The sequence below is a fragment of the Medicago sativa genome, chromosome 6 (genome assembly GCF_051527215.1).
Source record: "Medicago sativa cultivar Bolivia chromosome 6, Bolivia_mono, whole genome shotgun sequence".
NCBI classification, from domain to species: domain Eukaryota; kingdom Viridiplantae; phylum Streptophyta; class Magnoliopsida; order Fabales; family Fabaceae; genus Medicago; species Medicago sativa.
This window is the reverse complement of record NC_140754.1, coordinates 63,844,263-63,865,928: the sequence shown is the minus strand read 5'-3', so window position 1 is coordinate 63,865,928 and position 21,666 is coordinate 63,844,263. Positions and strand designations below refer to the sequence as shown.

The 21,666-nt window shown below is 34.9% G+C and overlaps 1 protein-coding gene across 3 annotated transcripts; it reads left to right on the top strand.

Moving 5' to 3' along the window:
• The first annotated feature begins 5,396 nt into the window (after positions 1-5,396).
• LOC146916255 (ABC transporter C family member 10-like) lies at positions 5,397-11,186 on the top strand. Of its 3 annotated transcripts, none has more exons than XR_015014943.1 (11): positions 5,397-7,341; positions 7,480-7,660; positions 7,884-7,970; positions 8,351-8,921; positions 9,009-9,173; positions 9,264-9,558; positions 9,634-9,848; positions 9,942-10,247; positions 10,320-10,383; positions 10,471-10,710; positions 10,804-11,186. XR_015014943.1 is itself a non-coding variant. In XM_085718366.1 (10 exons), the coding sequence occupies exons 3-10, from the start codon at positions 8,853-8,855 to the stop codon at positions 10,914-10,916; spliced, it is 1,467 nt and encodes a 488-aa protein (XP_085574492.1). In that variant the 5' UTR covers positions 5,397-7,341; positions 7,480-7,970; positions 8,351-8,852; the 3' UTR covers positions 10,917-11,186. The 3 variants fall into 3 exon arrangements, 1 of the variants encoding a protein (XP_085574492.1); XR_015014942.1 differs by having other exon boundaries at positions 7,480-7,800; XM_085718366.1 differs by having other exon boundaries at positions 7,480-7,970.
• The last annotated feature ends 10,480 nt before the right edge of the window (positions 11,187-21,666 follow it).

The window sequence follows — 21,666 nt, the reverse complement described above, 5'->3', positions numbered from 1 at the left end:
GCCAAAATCCTAAATTATAACGTAATTGCCTTGTTGAAATAAATCAACAGTCCCCGACAACGGCGCCAAAAACTTGATAGATAATTGGCAAGTGTACCAAAACTATCGAAGTAGTAATAAATATCGATCCACAAGGACTGTGTTAATTTCAATTCTAGCAAATGTGTTACACGTTAGGATGTGTAAAGGTTATATTGGTTGCCCTAGGCAGAAGAGTTTAATTTTATAAAACTTAAACAAGTAAATAAAATGCGAGAGAAAATTATATTGAGATGAATGATTAAGCCGGTGAATCAGCTATTACTTTATATGAATAGTCTCCCTCTCTTTACTCTCAATTACTACTCAATCTTTACGATAAATTAACTAAGTGGTTTTGATCAATCTCTTGACTCAAAACCCTTTCCTAAGTTATAACCCTATTAATCTCTTAACCAGATTGAATAACTGCGGAAGAAATATCGGAACGTCAATTTATATATCATAACTCTCAATTTCCTATCTCTAGGTTCCTAGTGTTGAGTTAAACAAAATTACTATATCAGGATTAAAAGGTAGGGCTAGTAGTAATTCAATTCCTAAGATCAATTCATGAAATTGCAAGAAGCTAGGGCTAATAGTCATACAAAACAATCACATGAAAGGCAATAAACACAAGTAATTCTGAATAAAGACTGAATAACATTGATAATAAGAGAATTCAACTACTGGATCATATATTACAATAGGTTCATCATGGCTCAATCAAACTAAGAGTTTAGTTACTCATAACTAAACAATCATAAGCATAAACAAGTGTAAACATACATAAATCTCACCAACGGAGAGTTGGTATGAGATTCAGGGCTTGTTCTTCAGTCTCCTGGTGTCTTCTATGCTCAAAATCGCAATAATAATCGGTACCCTAATCCTTGCCTGCAGCTGGCTATATATAGAAAGAATTTTAGGGTTTCAGGAAATCCCACCATCGTGCCACGTTACGGGACCATCGTGGTACGATGCCTTCATTAATCTGACGTGGCAGCAAGTCCGTTGAACAATCGTGGCACGTTTGGGTTTGCTTCGTGCCACGGAATTTCCAGAACGCAACTATGTACTCCACATCCCTTCATCGTGCCACATTCAATGATCAACGTGGCACGATTGTTCATACTTAGGCAATATTTTCTCTTTTTCACAATTTCTTCCTTTGGGCTCTTGTACCTGTTTTTGCTCTGATTTCACCATGAGTTACAAGTAGTTGACTCTCTTAATGCTATAATAAAGACATAAATACGACTAAAAACTAATGTTGATGCACAATCATCAATTATCATGATGTAATGGTTCTATCATGATTTGCATCGTGAGTTTGCATGCAATCTTCTACAATCATTCACATCTTAAGGGTATTCATAATACCATCAATGTTAGTTTTCTATAAGAAAACATGATTTTATCTTATGGGTCTTACTCGTTTGGATGATATGACTAATATCTATATATAGTTTATGCACATAGATTTTATATAAGATCCATGACATCTAGCCACTTCGTAGAATTTAAGCCATTCTAGTCCTTCTAGTAAGTCATGACAAAATCATGTTTCTCATCTTAGTGATATGACATATCAGACTTATCTAGATCTTTCAAGAGTTAATAGGGCTTTACCCTCCTATAATATATGTCATTTCCGGTTTTACTCTGTAATTTTTTTTTTTGATTTATCCCCTGTAATTTTTTTTAATTTACCCCCGGTAAAATAAAATTATTTACCCCCTGTAAAAACAATGGGGTAAAATACCTCTTACTCGTTTTCTTGAAGAAGTAAATTTTTTTATTACCCCCTTTATAGGTCATAAAATAATAGAAAAATAACTAATTTTCTATTATCCCATAAAGCCACTTCAATGTTCAAGAGGTATCCTTATTTATTAATTTTGTTAAGTCAGCAATAATTTAACCTAATATTTTCCCGCTCATTTGCTGTATTAGGTTAGCAGTAATTTAACCTAACAAATTCCATCTAAAAACATGCATCACACCAATTTCATTCCTATCCTCTTGCCTTTTTTATTTTTATTTTTTACAATATTTTATACACTTATTTAATACTAAACAAAATGCATCGCATCAATTTCATGCCTTTTTTCTTTCTTTTTTTTGACAATATTTGGTACACTTTTTTTAAGGAAATATTTTGTACACTTATTTAATAATGAAAAAATGCATCGCACCAATTTCATGCCTTTTTTTTACAATATTTTGTACACTTTTTTCTTTATTAATTTTGTTAAGTCTGCAGCAATTTAACCTAATATTTTCCCGCTCATTTGCTGTATTAGGTTAGCAGTAATTTAACCTAACAAATTCCATTTAAAAACATGCATCACACCAATTTCATTCCTATCCTCTTGCCTTTTTTTTAACAATATTTTGTACACTTATTTAATACTAAAAAAAATGCATCGCACCAATTTCATGCCTTTTTTTTGACAATATTTGGTACACTTTTTTTAAGGAAATATTTTGTACACTTATTTAATACTAAAAAAATGCATCGCACCAATTTCATGCTTTTTTTTTACAATATTTTGTACACTTTTTTTTTGAAGGAAATATTTTGTACGCTTATTTAATATTAAAAAAATGCATCGCACCAATCCTTATTTATTAATTTTATTAGGTCTGCAGCAACTTAACCTAATAATTTCCCTCTCAAATGCTGCATTAGGTTAGCATCAATTTAACCTAACAAATTCCATCTAAAATGCAGCGCACCAATTTAACCTAACAAATTTCCTCTATAATATAGTAATCCCTAATATTTCTCCCCACTGATGAGTTTTTCATTCCTATCATGTTGAGTCATCGTTTGTATATATTTATTGTTTCTGTTGACTTTTTTTTGACAAGTTGTTGTACACTTATTTAATACGTTTACAAACAGAATACCCTAATTTCCATGCAAACTCAGCTACCCTAATTTCCATGCAAACTCGGCTATATATAGCAAACTCTAAACCATGTTTCTCTAAAAAAAAAAAAAACCTAAACCGTTGTATACAGGGACGGATCCAGAAATTTCAATAAGTGGGGTCAACGTCGTTTATAAAAAATATTTATGAAAATATATAAATTTAGAAGTAATAAAGATGACATCATAATATTGTGCAAAAGTTTAGAAAATAAAGTTATTGATAGTTGATTACTGGGTTCCATTTAAGAAATTTGTGTGAATTGCTGGGTTGAAAGGATTGAGTGTTTATTAGGTATTATTATTAAAAAAATATAAATAAGTGGCGTGTACACGTGAGATCTATTTAAGTACCCAAAAATTGATATATTTATTGTGGATGCTCGTAGAGTTTGGTCATAAGGCAATTTTTTCATCACTTATCATGTGATCCACTTTTCTCTTTCTACGGAAACTCAATCCACATTTTGCTAGCCTTTAAACTCTTCGGTCATTATTATAAACAAAAATCCACTTTTTAGATTCATTTAATAAATAATGTATATAGTCTATCATGTTGACTACATTTATCATTTGTCGAATGAACCTTAAAAATGAATATTTGCTTATAATAGTAACCAGAGTGTATACTATTTAATTATAGTACTAGTATCATGGTGTAATTGTTTGTCTTTAATGGACTAAACAAGCTTTTGTGGGGTCAACATAAAATTGCATGTGGGGTCATCATCTTAATTTGTATAGTTATTAGTTAAAAAAATAATGGACATGTGGGGTCAGCAACCCCCAATTAAGGCAACGTGGATCCATGCCTGGTTGTATATTACCCAGTTATTCATCTTACCATATATATTTATTTGGCTTAATTGCACTTTTGGCCCCCTAACTTTCCAAAAGTTGCTGTTACGGCCCCCTAACTAATTTAAATACAAAACGGCCCCTTAAATATTGAATCTTTGTCAGTTTTGGCCCCTGGTCCATTTTTGACTGGTCTTTGCTGACGTGGCACCCAAACCCCTTATGTTTGGTGCCACATGGATTTTTATTTTATTTTATTTTATTTAAATCTTGCAGGCTTTTTTAAATTGGGAGGAAATTAAAAAAAATAGAACAAATTAAAAAAAAAAGGAAAAAGAAAAAGAAACATCAACAAAGCCCATTTTCCTTGTATGCCTTGTGTCTGAGTCTGACCCCTTCCGTTTTGCTTCGACAACCTCTGTTCTAGGTCCGGCGCGACACCGTGTTCCAGGACGACATCGTTCTGCGCGACGACGCTGTACCAATTCCTTTCTACGCTCACATTAAGGTAATCATACAAGTTGTTTGTAATTGGCGGTGCCACCGCACGAAGCTTGAAGTTGCAATCTTTGTCCCGAACAATCCTTATCTTTGCTCTTGTTTCATGTTCACATGGGTTCTTTCATTTTTGTTTCTGTTGCCATTAATTGAGTTTTAATTCAAAATGTTCGATGATTTTGTTTCTTATGCAGATTATATATTGTTGAATCCAATTTTGGTGTGGAGAGTTTGTGAGCCCCTAGTGTGGGGTTGGCTGCTGCTTGTTTCAGATCTGTTCCGGCTCAGATGGTTTTCTTCGTCTAGTTTAGTGCAGTAGCCGTCTGTGACGTTGTTTATGGTTGGAACTTGTTTAAGCGGTCGATTTGTATCCGGAATTGCAGAAAGATTTTGAGTTTCAGCTGCAGATTTTTATAGGTCGGTTTTGAAGTGTGGTTTGGATCAGGATGTGTTTGTGGGAACTAGTTTGATTGATATGTATGGTAAATGTGGTGAAATTGGTGATTTGAGTAGTGATAAGGGCGTGTTTGATTCAATATGCTATTGGGTGGGAGAAGAACGAATGGATGGAATGGGAACTGAAATTGGAATCAAAGGAAATTATGGAACAAAGAGAGAGCTGAAATAGGGATATGCAGATTCTAGAAATTATGGAGGTTTGAAGAAGAAGAAGAAGAAGAATAATCTGCAATTTTTCCTTTTTTTTTTAACCCCTTTCTTTTTCCTTTTTTTTTTTAAAAAAAAATTTCCTCCAATTTAAAAAAGCCAAAAAAGCCTTCAATATTTAAAAAAAATAAAAAAATAAACAAATATCCACGTGGCACCAAACATAAGGGGTTTGGGTGCCACGTCATCAAAGACCAAGTCAAAAATGGACCAGGGGACCAAAACTGCCAAAGAATCAATACTTAGGGGGCTGTTTTGTATTTAAATTAGTTAGGAGGCTGTAACCGCAACTTTTGAAAAGATAGGGGGCCAAAAGTGCAATTAAGCCTATTTATTTTTAAGATATTATATAAATAAATTCAATTAATATACTTACATGTGTATTCGTTCATACAAACTTATTTAATATCTAACCCGAGCAACGCCGGATCTCTAAACTAGTTTTATTAAAAAAAGACATTATTTTGTTTCCCTGTTTGTTATAGAGTTTGAGCAGCAAAAAGAAGCCAAACCGAAGATGGATTATCTTTGGAGTATAATTTACTTTAGTGTGTTCCTGCTAATAATCATGTTTTCATTCATCATCATCATGATCCTGAAGACTTCTTCAAGAAGACCCTTTTTGGAGTCTGGTAAGATATTCAAACTTGCAACTAGTATCTGCCATAACCAATATCTCTATTGGGCTGCTGCGTTTATCGTTAGGAATTAACGGGTGGTTGATAGATCTCTTTCATGGATTCACATGGTTGTTAGTAAGTTTAATTGTAAGCCTTCAAATAAAACAACTCACAAGAGCATGGTTGTGGAGGTTTTCTGTTTTCATATTCTTTGTTTCTGGTATATTGTGTTCTTTATCCATGTCTTCTTATGCAATCGGTAGTAGCGAACTCTCCTTCAATGCAGCTTTAGATGTTTTATCTTTTTCTGGAGCAACTTTACTTCTGTTATGCACATACCAAGCGTGTACATGTGAAGATGTTGAAAAAGAAATTGGCGAAAGTTTTTATGCTCCATTATATGGTCAGCTCAATGAAGTTGGTCCTATTAGCTGCAATATAACCCCATTTTCCAAGGCTGGATTCTTCGGTAAGATTTCGTTTTGGTGGTTGAATCCATTGATGAAAAAGGGTCGAGAGAAAACACTTGTAGATGAAGATATCCCAAAGTTAAGAGAGTTTGACCGAGCAAAAAGTTGTTATTTATCATTTGTAGAACAGTTAAACAAACATAAACAACATGAATCATCATTACATTCGTCGGTCTTTTGGACAATAATTTTGTGCTACCAGAGAGAGATTTTGATAACAGGACTCTTTGCTTTGCTCAAGGTACTTGCTCTAACTTCTTGTCCTCTATTTCTGAATGAATTTATTTCGGTTGCTGAAGGCAATACAAGTTTCAATTATCAAGGTTATATATTAGCCATATCACTCTTCTTTATAAAGATCATTGGATCAGTATCACAAAGACAATGGTATTTCCGGAGTAGACTTGTCGGAATGAAAGTTAGATCACTACTAAATGCATCCATTTATAAAAAAATGTTAAGGTTGTCCAATTCTGCTAGATTGATTCACTCTAGTGGTGAGATAATCAATTATATAATCGTGGATGCTTATAGAATCGGAGAATTTCCATTTTGGTTTCACCAGACTTGGACAACGAGCCTCCAACTGTGTATTGCATTAGTAATTCTTTTCCGCACAATTGGACTGGCAATACTAGCATCATTGGCAATGATAATTCTCACTATTCTTTGCAATGCTCAACTAGCCAAGTTAGAGCACAAGTTTCAAAGGCAACTTATGGTGGCACAAGATGAGAGATTAAAGGCTAGTTTTGAGGCTTTTGTGACTATGAAAGTGTTGAAGTTATATGCATGGGAAACACATTTTAAAAATGTTGTATATTACTTACGAAATGTGGAACTCAAATTGCTATCAGCAGTACAGATAAGAAAGGCATTCTTTGTCTGTATCGTTTGGATATCACCGTTGTTGGTATCTGCTGCTTCTTTTCTAGCATGTTACTTTCTGAAAGTTCCTTTGCATGCAAGTAATGTTTTCACTATTGTGGCAACTTTGCGCCTCATTCAAGAACCAATTTCAAGCATCCCAGATGTTATTGCAGTGATCATTGAGGCAAAAGTTGCTTTCTCTCGGATTGTTAATTTCCTTGAGGCACCAGAACTGCAGAGAGAAAATTTCAAGAAAAAATGCTTCAATGATAACCTCAAAGGCTCAATTTCAATAAAATGTTCTGACTTTTCATGGGAAGGTAATGCATCAAAACCAGCACTAAGGAACATAAGTATGGAGGTTAGACACGGGCAAAAGGTAGCTATTTGTGGAGAAGTTGGCTCGGGAAAATCAACTCTCATTGCAACAATTCTTGGAGAAGTTTCAAAAACAAAGGGAACGGTAAAGTTTTATTCCCTTTTCACTCCCACAATACACTCCTAAATCATGTGATACTCTAATTGGTTATAACTTGAATTTTATGTCCTACATTCGAGTTGTAATATTAGTCGGTGTCTGATTATATATTCTGAATTGCAGATTGACGTTCATGGGAAGTTTGCGTATGTTTCTCAAACAGCATGGATACAAACAGGAACAGTACGTGAAAATATTTTGTTTGGATCTGAGTTGGATGATCAAAGATATCAAGAGACACTTCAAAAGTCGTCACTGGTAAAGGACCTTGAGTTGCTTCCCTATGGTGACCTCACTGAAATAGGTGAGAGAGGAGTTAATTTAAGTGGAGGTCAAAAGCAACGAATTCAACTTGCTCGTGCTCTTTATCAGAATGCTGATATATATCTATTAGATGATCCATTTAGTTCTGTTGATGCACATACTGCGAAAAATTTGTTTAATGTAATGACATCTTTTCTTCACATACTACTTGTACATGTCTAGTGTCATTTTTTACTAATGATGGCGGCTTTGAAACTTGGCAGGAATACATCATGGAAGGACTCAAAGGGAAAACACTCATACTTGTTACTCATCAAGTTGACTTCCTCCCAGCCTTTGATTCTATTATGGTAAGTTCTACATAGCTTTCTGGTTTTTATTGAGATAACATATTTCTTTAATCTCGAGCGAAACTTTTCTACTCTAACCATCACTCTTTTTCATCTACCCTACTCAGCTCATATGGTAGTCATCTATTCTAATACACTTATTTTCCCAATTATTATAATTGCAATGTTCTGAAATTTAGTATGAAAGGTTTCGTACCATAAAAAAACAGTTTCAAGTGCAGACTACACCAGAAATGCACTCGAATAACATTTAAATTTCACTCTTATAAAAGCATCATTTTGAGCATTAAAATTGATATTTTACCTCCTCTGCAACATTCATCAATGTAGCTGATTTAGAACAAAATTACGGTTGAACAATAATTTGACATTATTTACAGTTGATGTCTAATGGGGAAATCCTACAATCTGGTCCATATCACCAACTAATGACCTCAAGCCAAGAATTCAATGACCTTGTCAACGCTCACAAAGAAACGGCTGGTTCTGACCAACTTGCAAGTCCTACTTTTTCTTCCATAAAGAGTATGCAAGCTTCGGTGTTGAAGCAGTATAAAGCACCAAATGGAAATCAATTGATTCAACAAGAAGAGAGAGAGAAAGGCGACACAGGATTGAAGCCTTACATACAATATCTGAATCAGATGAAAGGCTATATATTATTATCTACGGCTTTTCTTTGTCACCTTATTTTTGTGTTTTGTCAGATATTGCAAAACTCGTGGATGGCTTCTAATGTTGACAATCCCCTTGTCAGCACATTGCAATTGATTTTAGTTCATCTCCTTATCGGTGGTTTTTCAACAGTTTTTTTGTTCATCAGATGTCTACTTATAGTTTACTTTGGGTCTTAAATCATCAAAAGATTTATTTTCACAGCTGATGAACTCCCTCTTTCATGCACCCATGTCATTTTATGACTCTACACCATTGGGAAGGGTACTTAGTAGGGTGAGAATAATGCACAATTATTTTCCTTTCTATGAAATGCAATACAAAAATAAAATAAAAAAATCTAACTGTCATTTCATTGTGTAGGTCTCGTCTGATCTAAGCATTATGGATCTTGACCTGCCCTTTAGCCTCAGTTATTCAATGGGAGCCACTATAAATTTTTATTCTAGTCTTACAGTTTTAGCAGTTGTCACATGGCAAGTCTTAATTGTCGCTATACCAGTGGTTTATGTAGTTATTCGCACGCAGGTAAGGAAAAGATTCATATTTAAGTAGTGTTCATTCGTTTTTAAGTTGAAAAGAAAATACAGTAAGGTATTTTCTATGTGTTTTAAGCAGAGATACTACATAGCCTCTGAAAAAGAAGTAATGAGGATGAATGGCACAACAAAGTCGTCTTTAGCTAATCATGTAAATGAAACTGTTGCTGGAGCTGCAACTATAAGGGCTTTTGAGGAGGAAGATTGTTTTTTTGAGAAAAACCTTGACCTAATTGATATAAATGCTAGTGCTTTTTTCCATAGTTTTGCCTCAAAAGAGTGGTTGATCCAACGGTTAGAAATAATCAGTGCAGTTGTTCTTACCACTGGAGCACTTTGCATGGTTATGCTCCCTCCCGGAACATTCACCTCAGGTGAGAATTTGGTCATTATTTTCTCGGAAATGTCGTGGTTTGTTTGAGCATTGTAGGCTAAATCCTTTATTTCAGGAATTATTGGCATGGCTTTATCTTACGGCCTTTCACTAAACAATTCCTTAGTATTTTCAATTCAAAATCAATGCACTCTTGCAAATGACATAATATCAGTAGAGAGACTAAATCAATATATGCATATACAAAGTGAGGCCAAAGAAACTGTAGAAGATAACCGTCCTCCTCTGAATTGGCCAGTTGCAGGCAAAGTAGAAATAAACGACTTAAAGGTAATTGGTACTTATCTTAAAAATGTAGAGCATAATGTTCAGAAAAGACGCAGCTTAAACAATCACACCATTTGTTTGTTTATACCATGCCAGATACGATACAGGCCTGACGGACCACTAGTACTTGATGGGATTACATGCACGTTTACCGCAGGACACAAGATTGGTATTGTTGGAAGAACAGGAAGTGGGAAATCCACTCTTATTAGTGCTTTATTTCGTCTAGTGGAACCAGCAGGAGGAAAAATTATAGTCGATGGACTAGACATATCATCTATTGGCCTTCAAGATTTGAGGTCACGTTTTGGGATTATACCTCAGGATCCTACCCTCTTTAATGGGACTGTAAAATATAATTTGGACCCTTTATCTCAACACACTGATCAAGAGATATGGGAGGTAAAACATGCTTAATTTTACTTATCTTTGTTTTGCATTGCAAATGTAGACTAATTCATAATCAATATGAAGGTTCTTGGGAAGTGTCAGTTGCGAGAAGTTGTCCTAGGGAAAGAAGAGGGTTTAAACTCCTCAGGTACAGTTTCATGCTTCATTGTTATAGTTCTTCTGGAAGTACATTTTTTCCCAAGTTAGTAATGAATACTGAAAAATTGTTTAACAGTTGCCGAAGGTGGAACAAATTGGAGCATGGGACAAAGACAGTTATTTTGTTTAGCACGCGCTCTTTTGAGGAGAAGTAGGATATTGGTGTTGGACGAAGCAACTGCATCAGTTGATAATTCTACAGATCTGATTCTACAAAAAATCATTAGGGCTGAGTTTGCAGATTGTACAGTGATCACAGTAGCACACAGGATACCAACTGTGATGGATTGCAATATGGTTCTTTCTATAAGTGACGGTACGTTTATTTTTTGAGTTTTCTTATTCCTCACTCCCTCTTTCTCATTTAACACACACTTATAATAAAAGAAGCATTTGACTGTGTTTTCAGGAAAATTTGCTGAGTATGACGAGCCTACAATCTTGATGAAGAGAGAAGACTCATTGTTCAGGAAACTTGTCAAGGAATACCGCTCTTACGTTCAGTCTGCCAAATCGGATTGATGTTACCAATATTCTCTTACTAATGTTTCTTCCTCCTTCACATTGATGTTACCGGCATTCACTCTCTGTTTCTCTTGTACTAGAAGTAAATCAAGAAAATAGGAGGTGAAATGTGTTCTGTTAGGATAAATTCTGCGGCATGTGAGATGGTAGTAAAGTGAAATTAGGCCTTTGTATATTCATTTCTTTAATAATCCAAACTCTTATAAACTGATTTGAAGATGACATAGACTATACTTATATCAGTAATTGACTAGAATTATATCCATAGTTGCATGAGTTTCAGCACCAGCTGCTGCAATTTCACAAAAAGATGAGAAAAATGCATGGGCCAACACCATAGCAGGAACATGTGACTATTGGGATCATCTGCAAAGTTGAGGAGCCAAAATTGTGCTATGATGAATTTTCAGATTCATCACTGTTTGACTTTGCTTATGCCATTACCAAAAAAGAAGAAAATAAATACATAATCTAGATGGAGCATAACAGTGCCAGATAAAGTGGTATAATTTGTAAGATGAGTAGCACTAAATATGGTTTCTGTTGAGTTTGGTGCTAAGAACAGAAATGTTTGACTACTTGTTCAGGTGAATAATGGGAGGCATTTCATATTTCATATAATGCCTCATTGAATTTGTAAGACTAGTGGTATGAGTAAGATTACCTTCAATTTCAATAAAATAACAAATGCCAAGTACACATAAAATTGTTTGAGTACTGGAAATATAAGATGGAAGAGAATAATCATTTTCAATTATTTGGCTACATCAAAAAATATGCTAATGTAAACATTAAAAATTAAAAATATGCTGATGTAAACATTTTGAGAATCCAAAACATCACGTTGCAGCATTCATCTTTTCCACGGCCATCGACTACCGCTCTTATCTCTCAGGTGATCTTTCAAGCTGCATATGCCTTTTTCCCCTCCAGCTTCATCATCTACATTTCCCAATAAATAAAGAAAATGTCACTTTCAAAACAAGTTCTCTTTTACTCATACCAGATATATACTTGGTTGTTATTTATAAAACTACATCATATTGAAAATTCATACAATGTTACTGTTGGAATTTTGTGATTTCATTATATATTCAATTGCGCTTAAGAATTAAGATTGATAAAATAAGTAGAACACAAAAGCATATTATCTAACACAACCAACACTTATTTGATAGTAAAATATAATATGTATACCTTCAAGATTGATGACTTCATTATGCCTCTTCTTATGTTGGTTCTTCGATGAAAATGGATTTAACGTGAGCATTCATGGGCCACTGCTCACATTGGGATAAACATTTTCTGCTCAACTCAGGACAACCAATTATGCACAAATCTTCAAGGACGGTGAGGCGATGCATGTCACTTGGAAGACTCAACAGTTGAGGACAGTCAATTATGTTGAGCCTCTTAAGACAAGTCACTGTAGATAGAAACACTGGAAGCATCTTCAGATTAGGAAGACTACTGATTAGCAAGGTCTCTAAAGTGTCCATGACACTTACAATCTAATCAGGTAATGTCACAAGCTTTGAGAAACCCATAAGATGCAAATGTTTCATCCTCAATGTTTGGATTGGACTTTCGTTGTTCAACAACAGGTTTAACTTCTCACATATGTTAATGTACAAAGTTTGTAATTTAGGAAAAATATATAGAGGCAAGGACAGTAGGGAATGATACACAATACAATTCTTCAATGGAAGGGAGATTTTTAATTAAAATTCATCCCTTAGCCTCTTTTAAACCAAAAACATCTCCCCACCTCTCTCTCTCTCTCTCTCTTTCTCTCCCCTCCATTAAAATCCCTTCCCTCCCTTCCCCTTCCCTCCCTTCCGTCAATTGAACTAAACGGGCCCTAACATGGTGTGGGCAGCTATGAACTATTCAATACTCTAACAAAATAAAAATTAGCATTGGAAAGAAAAGTTTATCGTATACTGAGTTGAGTGATATTACAAGATAAGCATTCAATTTTATCACTTTAATTTGAGTTTTATCTATCCATTTTTTTTTTTTTTTGCATATTTGAACATCATTTTGTAATAACTTTTGTGACAACTTTCTCTCTCATACTCACATTGCTTTTTACTTTATCTCTCTATTGCTTTGGTTTTCGTGCAAATACCTACTATTTCTTTGTAAATTATGGTTGTCCCACAAATTGTCAACCAAATGGTTGTTCAAATAACACTCCTCTTTTTTGCTAAGGGAGGTTTTATCTATCTAAGTGATGATGTAATATATATATAGGGTTTTGTTAGAAGTCACCCATGAAGGTGTCTTTTAGCAACCCACATCTCAATGTGTGATTTTCACTTTTTAGTTATAATTTTGCTAAAAGACACCTTCATAAAAATTAGTTGGTGTCTTTTAGCAAATGCGCATATATATATATATATAGGCCATTTCAAGTGAGAGGAGTGGTTATAATAAGAGATGAGAGGATTAATTGTCAGCCGTTGGATTAAAATCAACGGGTGATATTAAATTAGTGATTTAGCAATGCACTCACACCCAATCTATTCAATCTATACAGATTTAATTCCCAATTAAATCCTCACGCGTTGTCCTTTCATCTTCCTCCTTCTGCCGTTCTTTCATCCTCCTTCTCCTCTAAAGCCACAAACAATCGAATTAAGATTCTTACAAGCAACAATGATAGTGAGAGGAGTGGTTATAATAAGAGATGAGAGGATTAATTGTCAGCCGTTGGATTAAAATCAACGGATGATATTAAATTAATGATTTAGCAATGCACTCACACCCAATCTATTCAATCTATACATATTTAATTCCCAATTAAATCCTCACGCGTTGTCCTTTCATCTTCCTCCTTCTGCCGTTCTTTCATCCTCCTTCTCCTCCAAAGCCACAAACAATCGAATTAAGATTCATACAAGCAACAATGGTTCTTAATTTGATTCATGCAAGCTGGAAATTGATTTTAAACAAAGGGACAGGAAATGAATTGAATTGATTTTCAACAAAGGTTCTTGACTGGAAGCCAATATTAGAGATGAAATTAAAACGCCAATTTGATTCATCGAGAATCAATTTGATTTGTTCAACATTCAAATAAGGGTTAATATGTGTTTACCCCCCTGTAATATAGGCCATTTCCGGTTTTACCCCCTGTAAAATATTTTTTTTGGATTTCGTCCTCGTAATTTGAAGATTTTTGGTTTTGGACCTTCATGAGCTTTGACAGTACAAAATCAAAGATATGGCAGGGGGTAAACCGAAATTTGCTCAAATGAACAGGGGGGGTAAACCAAATTTTTTTTAAATTGCAAGAGGGGTAAACCTAAATTTGCTCAAATTACAGGGGGTGAAATTTTCAATGAAGGTCTAAAACCAAAATATTTTCAAATTTCAAGGATGAAATTCAAAAAAAATATTTTACAGGGGGGAAAACCGGAAATGACCTATATTACAGGGGGGGTAAACACATATTAACCCTTCAAATAATTAATCAATAACACTGAATCTAATCGAGGTGCAGCTCAGGACTTTTTTCACTGTCACAATGGGATCCAATTCCAACTACCTTATTTTCCAGATCTTCACCTCTCTCATTTGTCCAGCACTCGTTTCATGTTTCAAGTAGTAATTGGATGTGATTATCCCAATTTCTCAATAGTTAAAAGATGAACAATAGCCTTGCCCAAGAACTGGAAAATATTTTTTGGTAAGGAAGAACAGAAAATTGTTCAAAAAAAAAAAAGGAAGAACGGAAAAGAAAAGACGTAATGGAGACTAGAGGTCCGATAGAATAGGATGTGATTACCAAAATTAAGTATCACTTTAAAGGTTTATCTAAGGGTCAAGATTTAACCCTCTCACCTTTCATAATAAAAGTGCTCTCACTTGATATGTCATATATATATATATATATATATATATATATATATATATATATATGGGTTATGATAGAAGACACCTTTTGTGAAGGTGTCTTTTATCAAGTTACTCTATGAGCATTTGTTAAAAGACACCAACTACTTTTTATGAAGGTGTCTTTTATCAAAGTTATAACTAAAAAAGTGAAAATCACACCTTGAGGTGTGACTTGATAAAAGACACCACACTACTTTTTATGAAGGTGTCTTGTAACATAACCCTATATATATATATATATATATATATATATATATATATATATATATATATATATATATATGGTTATGTTACAAGCCACCTTCATAAAAAGTAGTGTGGTGTCTTTTATCAAGTCACACCTCAAGGTGTGATTTTCACTTTTTTAGTTATAACTTTGATAAAAGACACCTTCATAAAAAGTAGTTGGTGTCTTTTAACAAATGCTCATAGAGTAACTTGATAAAAGACACCTTCACAAAAGGTGTCTTCTATCATAACCCATATATATATATATATATATATATATATATATATATATATATATATATATATATATGTGTGTGTGTGTGGTTTGCTACAATAAACCCACTTCATTTTATGAAGGTCTATTTTAGCACTCAACACCTTTTTAATCTTAGCACTAGGTTTGAATGTTATAATCTTGAATATAAAAAAGAGTGGGTATTAATCAGTGTTGCTTAAATTGAAGAAAATCAGATTGAGAGACATATAAAAAAAATGCAATTGGATGATTTCATAATCACTTGATTTGAAGAATATGAAGAAAATGGAAGGACTCATCCATGAGAGAGTTGGCGAGGGAAAGAAACAATAGCAATAATGACCAACAAAAAAATAAAAAATAAAGAAAAACATTAATCATTAAACAGTAATTACAGTTTTGCCCTTAACTTTTCCTTTTTTTAAAAATGTGAAAGGTGGGGTTTTTGGTCTAAGAAAATTGCTGTTCACACATTAGAGAAAGCTGGGACACACATGTAAAATACGCTTTTGCCCCCTCGGCAGTTAACTGCCGAGGAATTTGAAATACGGCTGCAGTTAACTGCCGAGGAATTCCTCGGTAGTTAACTGCCGAGGATTATGTTTCGTCAGATGAAATAGGAAACCTGCTCCCCCTACACACTATTTTCATCAACTTCCATACCATTTCATCCATTCCTCCCCAAATTCAATAATTTTTTTCCATCAAATCTTTCCCCCAAATGATTCAAGCATCAAGAATAGGAGCTATCAACACACTCTAGACGTAAAAAAACAGGTATTGAGCATTTTAATCGATTTATTTTTTGGTTATTATATGGGTATCTACGTCAGTTACGTAGAACTCTGGCATGGGGAATCTCGGTAGTTTACTGCCGAGGAAAACCTCGGTACCTTACTACCGAGGAAAACCTCGGTAGTTAACTACTGAGGAACACTTGGGAAAAAAATTTGGTGCGAAAAAATGGCAGCTACTGCCATTTTTTCAAAAAAAAATTTTCTTTGTTTTTCTTTGTTTTTTTTTTTTGTTTTAGTTCATTATGGCATTGATGTTTATGCATTAGTTAGTTGTTAATTCATATTTATGTGTTGTTTAATTATAGTAATGACCGAGAACGCGGAAGATGTTTCGGAAGAGACAAAACATAATTTTGTCCAAATTTCCGGAGATGTCAAGCCGCCTAAGGTTGAAGTCAAACCAAACATTGAACAAGCTTCTAAATATGTTAGCCCCGGTGTCGTCCCACTTCAAGCCCACGAAGTGGACACAGCTAGGTTTTTTTTCTGACGACATTAAGTTTCAAGATAGAGAAGAATTGCTTGGGTGGGTACGTTGTCAAGCAAATAAGGCGGGATTTACAATTGTTACACAAAGATCAAGCTTGATCCATCCAATATTGTGCCTAGTGTGTGAAAGGAGTGGAGCTCACAAAGTGCCTAAAAAAAAACCAAAGCATGCGACAACGGGCTCAAGAAAATGCGGGTGCTTGTTCATGATTAGTGGATATCAAAGTACGCAAACAAAGGAATGGGGATTGAACATTCTTAATGGAGGTCACAACCATGCGATGGAGCCGGCTTTAGAAGGACACATTCTTGCCGGTAGATTAAAGGAGGATGACAAGAAGATTGTACATGACTTGACCAAGAGCAAGATGCTTCCAAGAAATATTTTGATACACTTGAAGAACAAAAGACCACATTGCATGACAAATGTGAAGCAAGTGTACAATGAACGTCAAAAAATATGGAAGGCAAATAGAGGTGACAAGAAGCCGTTGCAATATCTAATCTCGAAGTTGGAGGAGCACAACTATACTTATTACTCAAGAACACATGGTGAAAGTAATACAATCGAAGATATCTTTTGGGCTCATCCAACATCCGTTAAGTTGTTTAACAATTTTCCAACGGTTTTGGTTATGGACTCCACCTACAAAACCAACTTGTATAAGATGTCAATGTTTGAGGTAGTTGGGGTAACTTCGACCGATTTGACATATTCGGTTGGGTTTGGATTCTTGATGCATGAGAAAGAGGAAAACTTTGTTTGGGTTTTAAAAATGTTGCGTAAACTTCTTACTTCAAAGATGAATATGCCTAAGGTGATTGTTACCGACAGAGATGGGTCTTTGATGAAAGCGGTTGGAATTGTTTTCCCGGAAAGTTATGGTATGAATTGTTACTTTCATGTGCAAGCAAATGTTAAACAAAGGTGCGTCTTAGATTGTAAATATCCTATGGGAAAAAAGGATGGGAAAGAGGTGAGTAATCGCGATGTTGTCATGAAGATCATGAGGGCATGGAAAGATATGGTTGAATCGTCCACTCAAGAGTTATATGCAAATGCATTAGTGGAGTTCCAAGATGCTTGTAGTGATTTCCCACCTTTCCTAGCCTATGCCATGACCACCTTGAATGAAGTGAAGGAGAAAATAGTGAGGGTATATGGACAGACCGTGTGTTGCATCTTGGTTGTAGATCCACCAATAGGGTAGAATCGGCTCATGCTTTGGTGAAGAAATATTTGGACAATAGTGTGGGTGATTTGGGTACTTGTTGGGAGAAAATACATAACATGTTGTTGCTTCAACACACTGCGATACAAACAGCCTTTGGTCAGAGCGTTACCGTGTTGGAACATAGATTCAAAGATGTCACTTTGTACTCCGGCTTAGGTGGTCATGTGTCTAGATATGCTTTGGACAACATTGCTATGGAAGAGTCACGTTGTAGGGAAACGTTGTGCATGAACAAGGAAATTTGTGGTTGTGTTCAAAGGACATCTTACGACTTACCATGTGCATGCGAAATTGCAACTAAACTCCTTGAAGAAAAGCCAATTTTATTGGATGAGATACACCACCATTGGCAAAGGTTACGCATGGGAGAAGAAAGTAATGAACTTGGTTTTTCGGTGGATGATGAGTTGAAGGGTATTGTAGAACGTCTCAAGAAACTCCCTTTCCAAATGAAGCTTGAAGTCAAGGAGGCTTTGCGGCAATTGGCATTTCCTGAAACCACCATGATGTCTCCACCACCACAAAAAGCAACAACCAAGGGAGCCAAGAAAAAAGTGGACATTGCGAGGTCTAAAGGAAGAATTACATCCACTAGCCGGATCCCTTCTTCTTGGGAGGTTGTTGATTCCCAAAATCCGGATAGTCAACCGTCACCATCACCAACAACATCATCGTATAAAAGGAAAAAAGGTGCTCGTCTTGGTAAAGCACCAATTTCCCCACTTCCACCACCTTCTCGGTATCCAAAGCCTAAGGCTATCCCGGTTATGAGTCCTATTGATTATATGCCACGCTTCATGCTTCCATTTATTGAAAAAGTGGTGGATGTTATTGGCGATGGACATTGTGGATTCTGGGCTATAGCCGAGTTCATGGGCTTAACCGAACAAAATCATCTCATGATTCGTACACATCTTATTCAAGAATTAAAAGATCATAGAGATGATTATGTTGAAGTATTTGCGGGTGAGGATCGTTATAACTACATTTTAAATGGCTTACATCCTCCCGCAAATACAAAAAGTTGTGCACATCTTGTTGATAAGTGGTTGACTTTTCCGGACATGGGGCACATTGTTGCCAATTATTACAAAAGGTGTGTGGTTGTGTTGACAAATCTTGAACTTGGTAACTCGGAATCTTTTTTTCCACTAAGAGGGCCACCACCGCCGGGTAAGCAAAAAACTCCCATCATGTGCCTTGGGGTAATTCCTAATCACTTTGTGCTTATTTACTTGAGGAATGGTTGTCCACTACCTCCATCATCTACGGAGTGGCACAATCACAAGAAACAAGATGCGGTGACTTGGGAAGATGAGTATTTGGATCAACATGAGTTGTTCCGAAAGCTCATGGCTATTGAAAGTGGAAACAAACCGCCAAAACCACAAAAGGAATCAAACAAAGCGGCACCTATTTTGTTGGACACTCCCGAAAAACCAAAGCAACAATTTGAAGTTATTGCGGAAGATGAGGAAGATTTTATGTCACTTGATCTTCTCCAATCACTTGGCAATTAACAAGGGATTTTTTTGTCGGTGTTAGTCCTTTTTTTTGGTAGAAATTACACCGACGTATATTTTGGGGTCAAAATTGTAATGCCAATTTTTTGTGGCCAATATATAAGTAACATTATGTAAATGATATTGATATATATGATAATATGACTTTTATTGACTTGAAACTAGTGCAATACTTATTTATAGCTTATTAATGTTTACGCATTTGCTTTATTCGTTATTACATTCCATTTAATTTTGTTCTAATCTATGATTATTTTGTTAAAGCTTTTGTCAAGTGAAACATGTCAGAGGTTGCAAGAATTGAAGGTCGTGTTAGGTATTGCGCGTTTAAAAAGTCGGTTAAGGTTATGATAACACCGACGGACTCTATTGATGATTTGAAGACACAACTTAACACTTATTTTGAGCATCTTGGTGAAAATCAATATACACGTCACTTGTCTGCTCTAATGCCAATGATAGACCTAGGAGAAGATAGAGATGAATTCGCATGGAAAACGGCAAGCTATATGCCTTGGCTTATTAAAGACGATAGCGACGTCGGATTTATGTTTAGGAATATGGTGGAAAATAATGTATTATATATATATGTTCGTTCCATATGCAATTGTAATGAATGTAAGTAGGGATTTAATTTAATGATGTGTAATGATGTGTAATGACTTGTAATGTGTTGTTTGATTATGGACACTATGTTCCGTTTTGATGAATTTCAAACTTTTGTGTGGTTTGAACCAAATGTCGGTTTGATTTAATTATGGACATATGTAAAAGATATTGTATTTTTCTTGTTTATGACCGAGTTTCATTGTTGTATAATTTGAATTGCCTATGGAAATGCTCTGGTGAAATTACACGTCAAAACTGGCCTAAAAACGGCTTGGTAAGGGTTAGCATTAATGCAGGACCTGTTGTCTGCATAAATGCTTTCCTCGGCAGTTAACTGCAGCCGGATTTCAAATTCCTCGGCAGTTAACTGCCGAGGGGGCAAAAGCGTATTTTACATGTGTCCCAGCCTTCTCTAATGTGTGAACAACAATTTTCTTGGTCTAAATGAAAAGGTGTTGGTTGCTAAAATACATCTTCATAAAATAAAGTGGGTCTATTGTAGCAAACCCATATATATATATATATATGTGTGTGTGTGTGTGTGTGTGTGTGTGTGTAGTTTTGCTAGAAGCCACTCATGAATGTGTCTTTTAGCAATCCACACCTCATGTGTGATTTCCACTATTTAGTTATAACTCTACTAAAAGACACCTTCATAAAAATTAGTTGGTGTCTTCAAGCAAAACCATATATATATATATATATATATATATATATATATATATAGACACACACACACACACACACATACATACATACATACATACATACATACATACATACATACACACACACATGTTAATCCATAGGAAGAGAGAATGAAGAGGAGAAAGAGATTATTGGTGAGAAAGGGGTGTTGAGGAAGAAGATGTTACCTTCAAAAGTTGCCCTCAGACCGGAGATGGCTCGCGACGGACCTGCTGCGAAGATCAGATATGGATCGGAGAAGTTTTTGGTTTGATTTTGGAGATGTATCACGATCACTGTTTTTTGGTTTGGGTTAAGTTCGATTTTGGTTTTTCCAAAAATGGTTCAATTAATAACTGCCCCTCTAAATATGGATCAGTTCAGAACTTTTATATACCGATTCAGTTGAATATCAGTTCGGTTCAGTTCAACAGTTTGGTTCATTTTTTGATTTTTTTTGCCCTCCCCTAACAATGATAATAATAGTAACTAGTCTACACGTCACCCAGAAGATATGACTAATTTAGCCATTCATGTTTTTTATCATTATGAGATTTAACAAAGATATAAATAATGTAGTTCATTTTTATCTTTATGACTTATTTCATTATGGTCTCTTTAGTATGGTATAACTTATTTATGTATATTTTACTCGGTAAGACCCGTGCATCGCACGGGTCGATGATCTAATTGTACGTAACTAGTAAGCTGTGAGTGAGGTTCGTTGCACTAAGCAATACGTGGGAATGTGGATGGTTTATTTTTATATGAAAATATTAAAATTAAATTAACAAGGTTCAAATCCGAAGAAAATACAAGAAGCTATAATAAGTTGAAGAAAATACAAGAAGCTATAATAAGTTACAAGCACAAAAGCTACTTGAAATATCATTTCAAATAAAACTATAAACTCACCACGAAAAAAGTTTGTTACTAAACACGTCACGTTTTTATCCAACAAGTTTATAAACTAATTTAATAAGCTATAAGCTAGCTTCTTATTGTTATCAAACACAAACA

Bases quoted from the DNA above. Each gene is read 5' to 3' on its own strand.
- LOC146916255 (XM_085718366.1), top strand. From the start codon at position 8,853: ATGAACTCCCTCTTTCATGCACCCATGTCATTTTATGACTCTACACCA. The intron at 9,559-9,633 runs GTGAGAATTTGG...CCTTTATTTCAG, and splicing joins TCCCGGAACATTCACCTCAG to GAATTATTGGCATGGCTTTA. The intron at 10,384-10,470 runs GTACAGTTTCAT...ATTGTTTAACAG, and splicing joins AGAGGGTTTAAACTCCTCAG to TTGCCGAAGGTGGAACAAAT.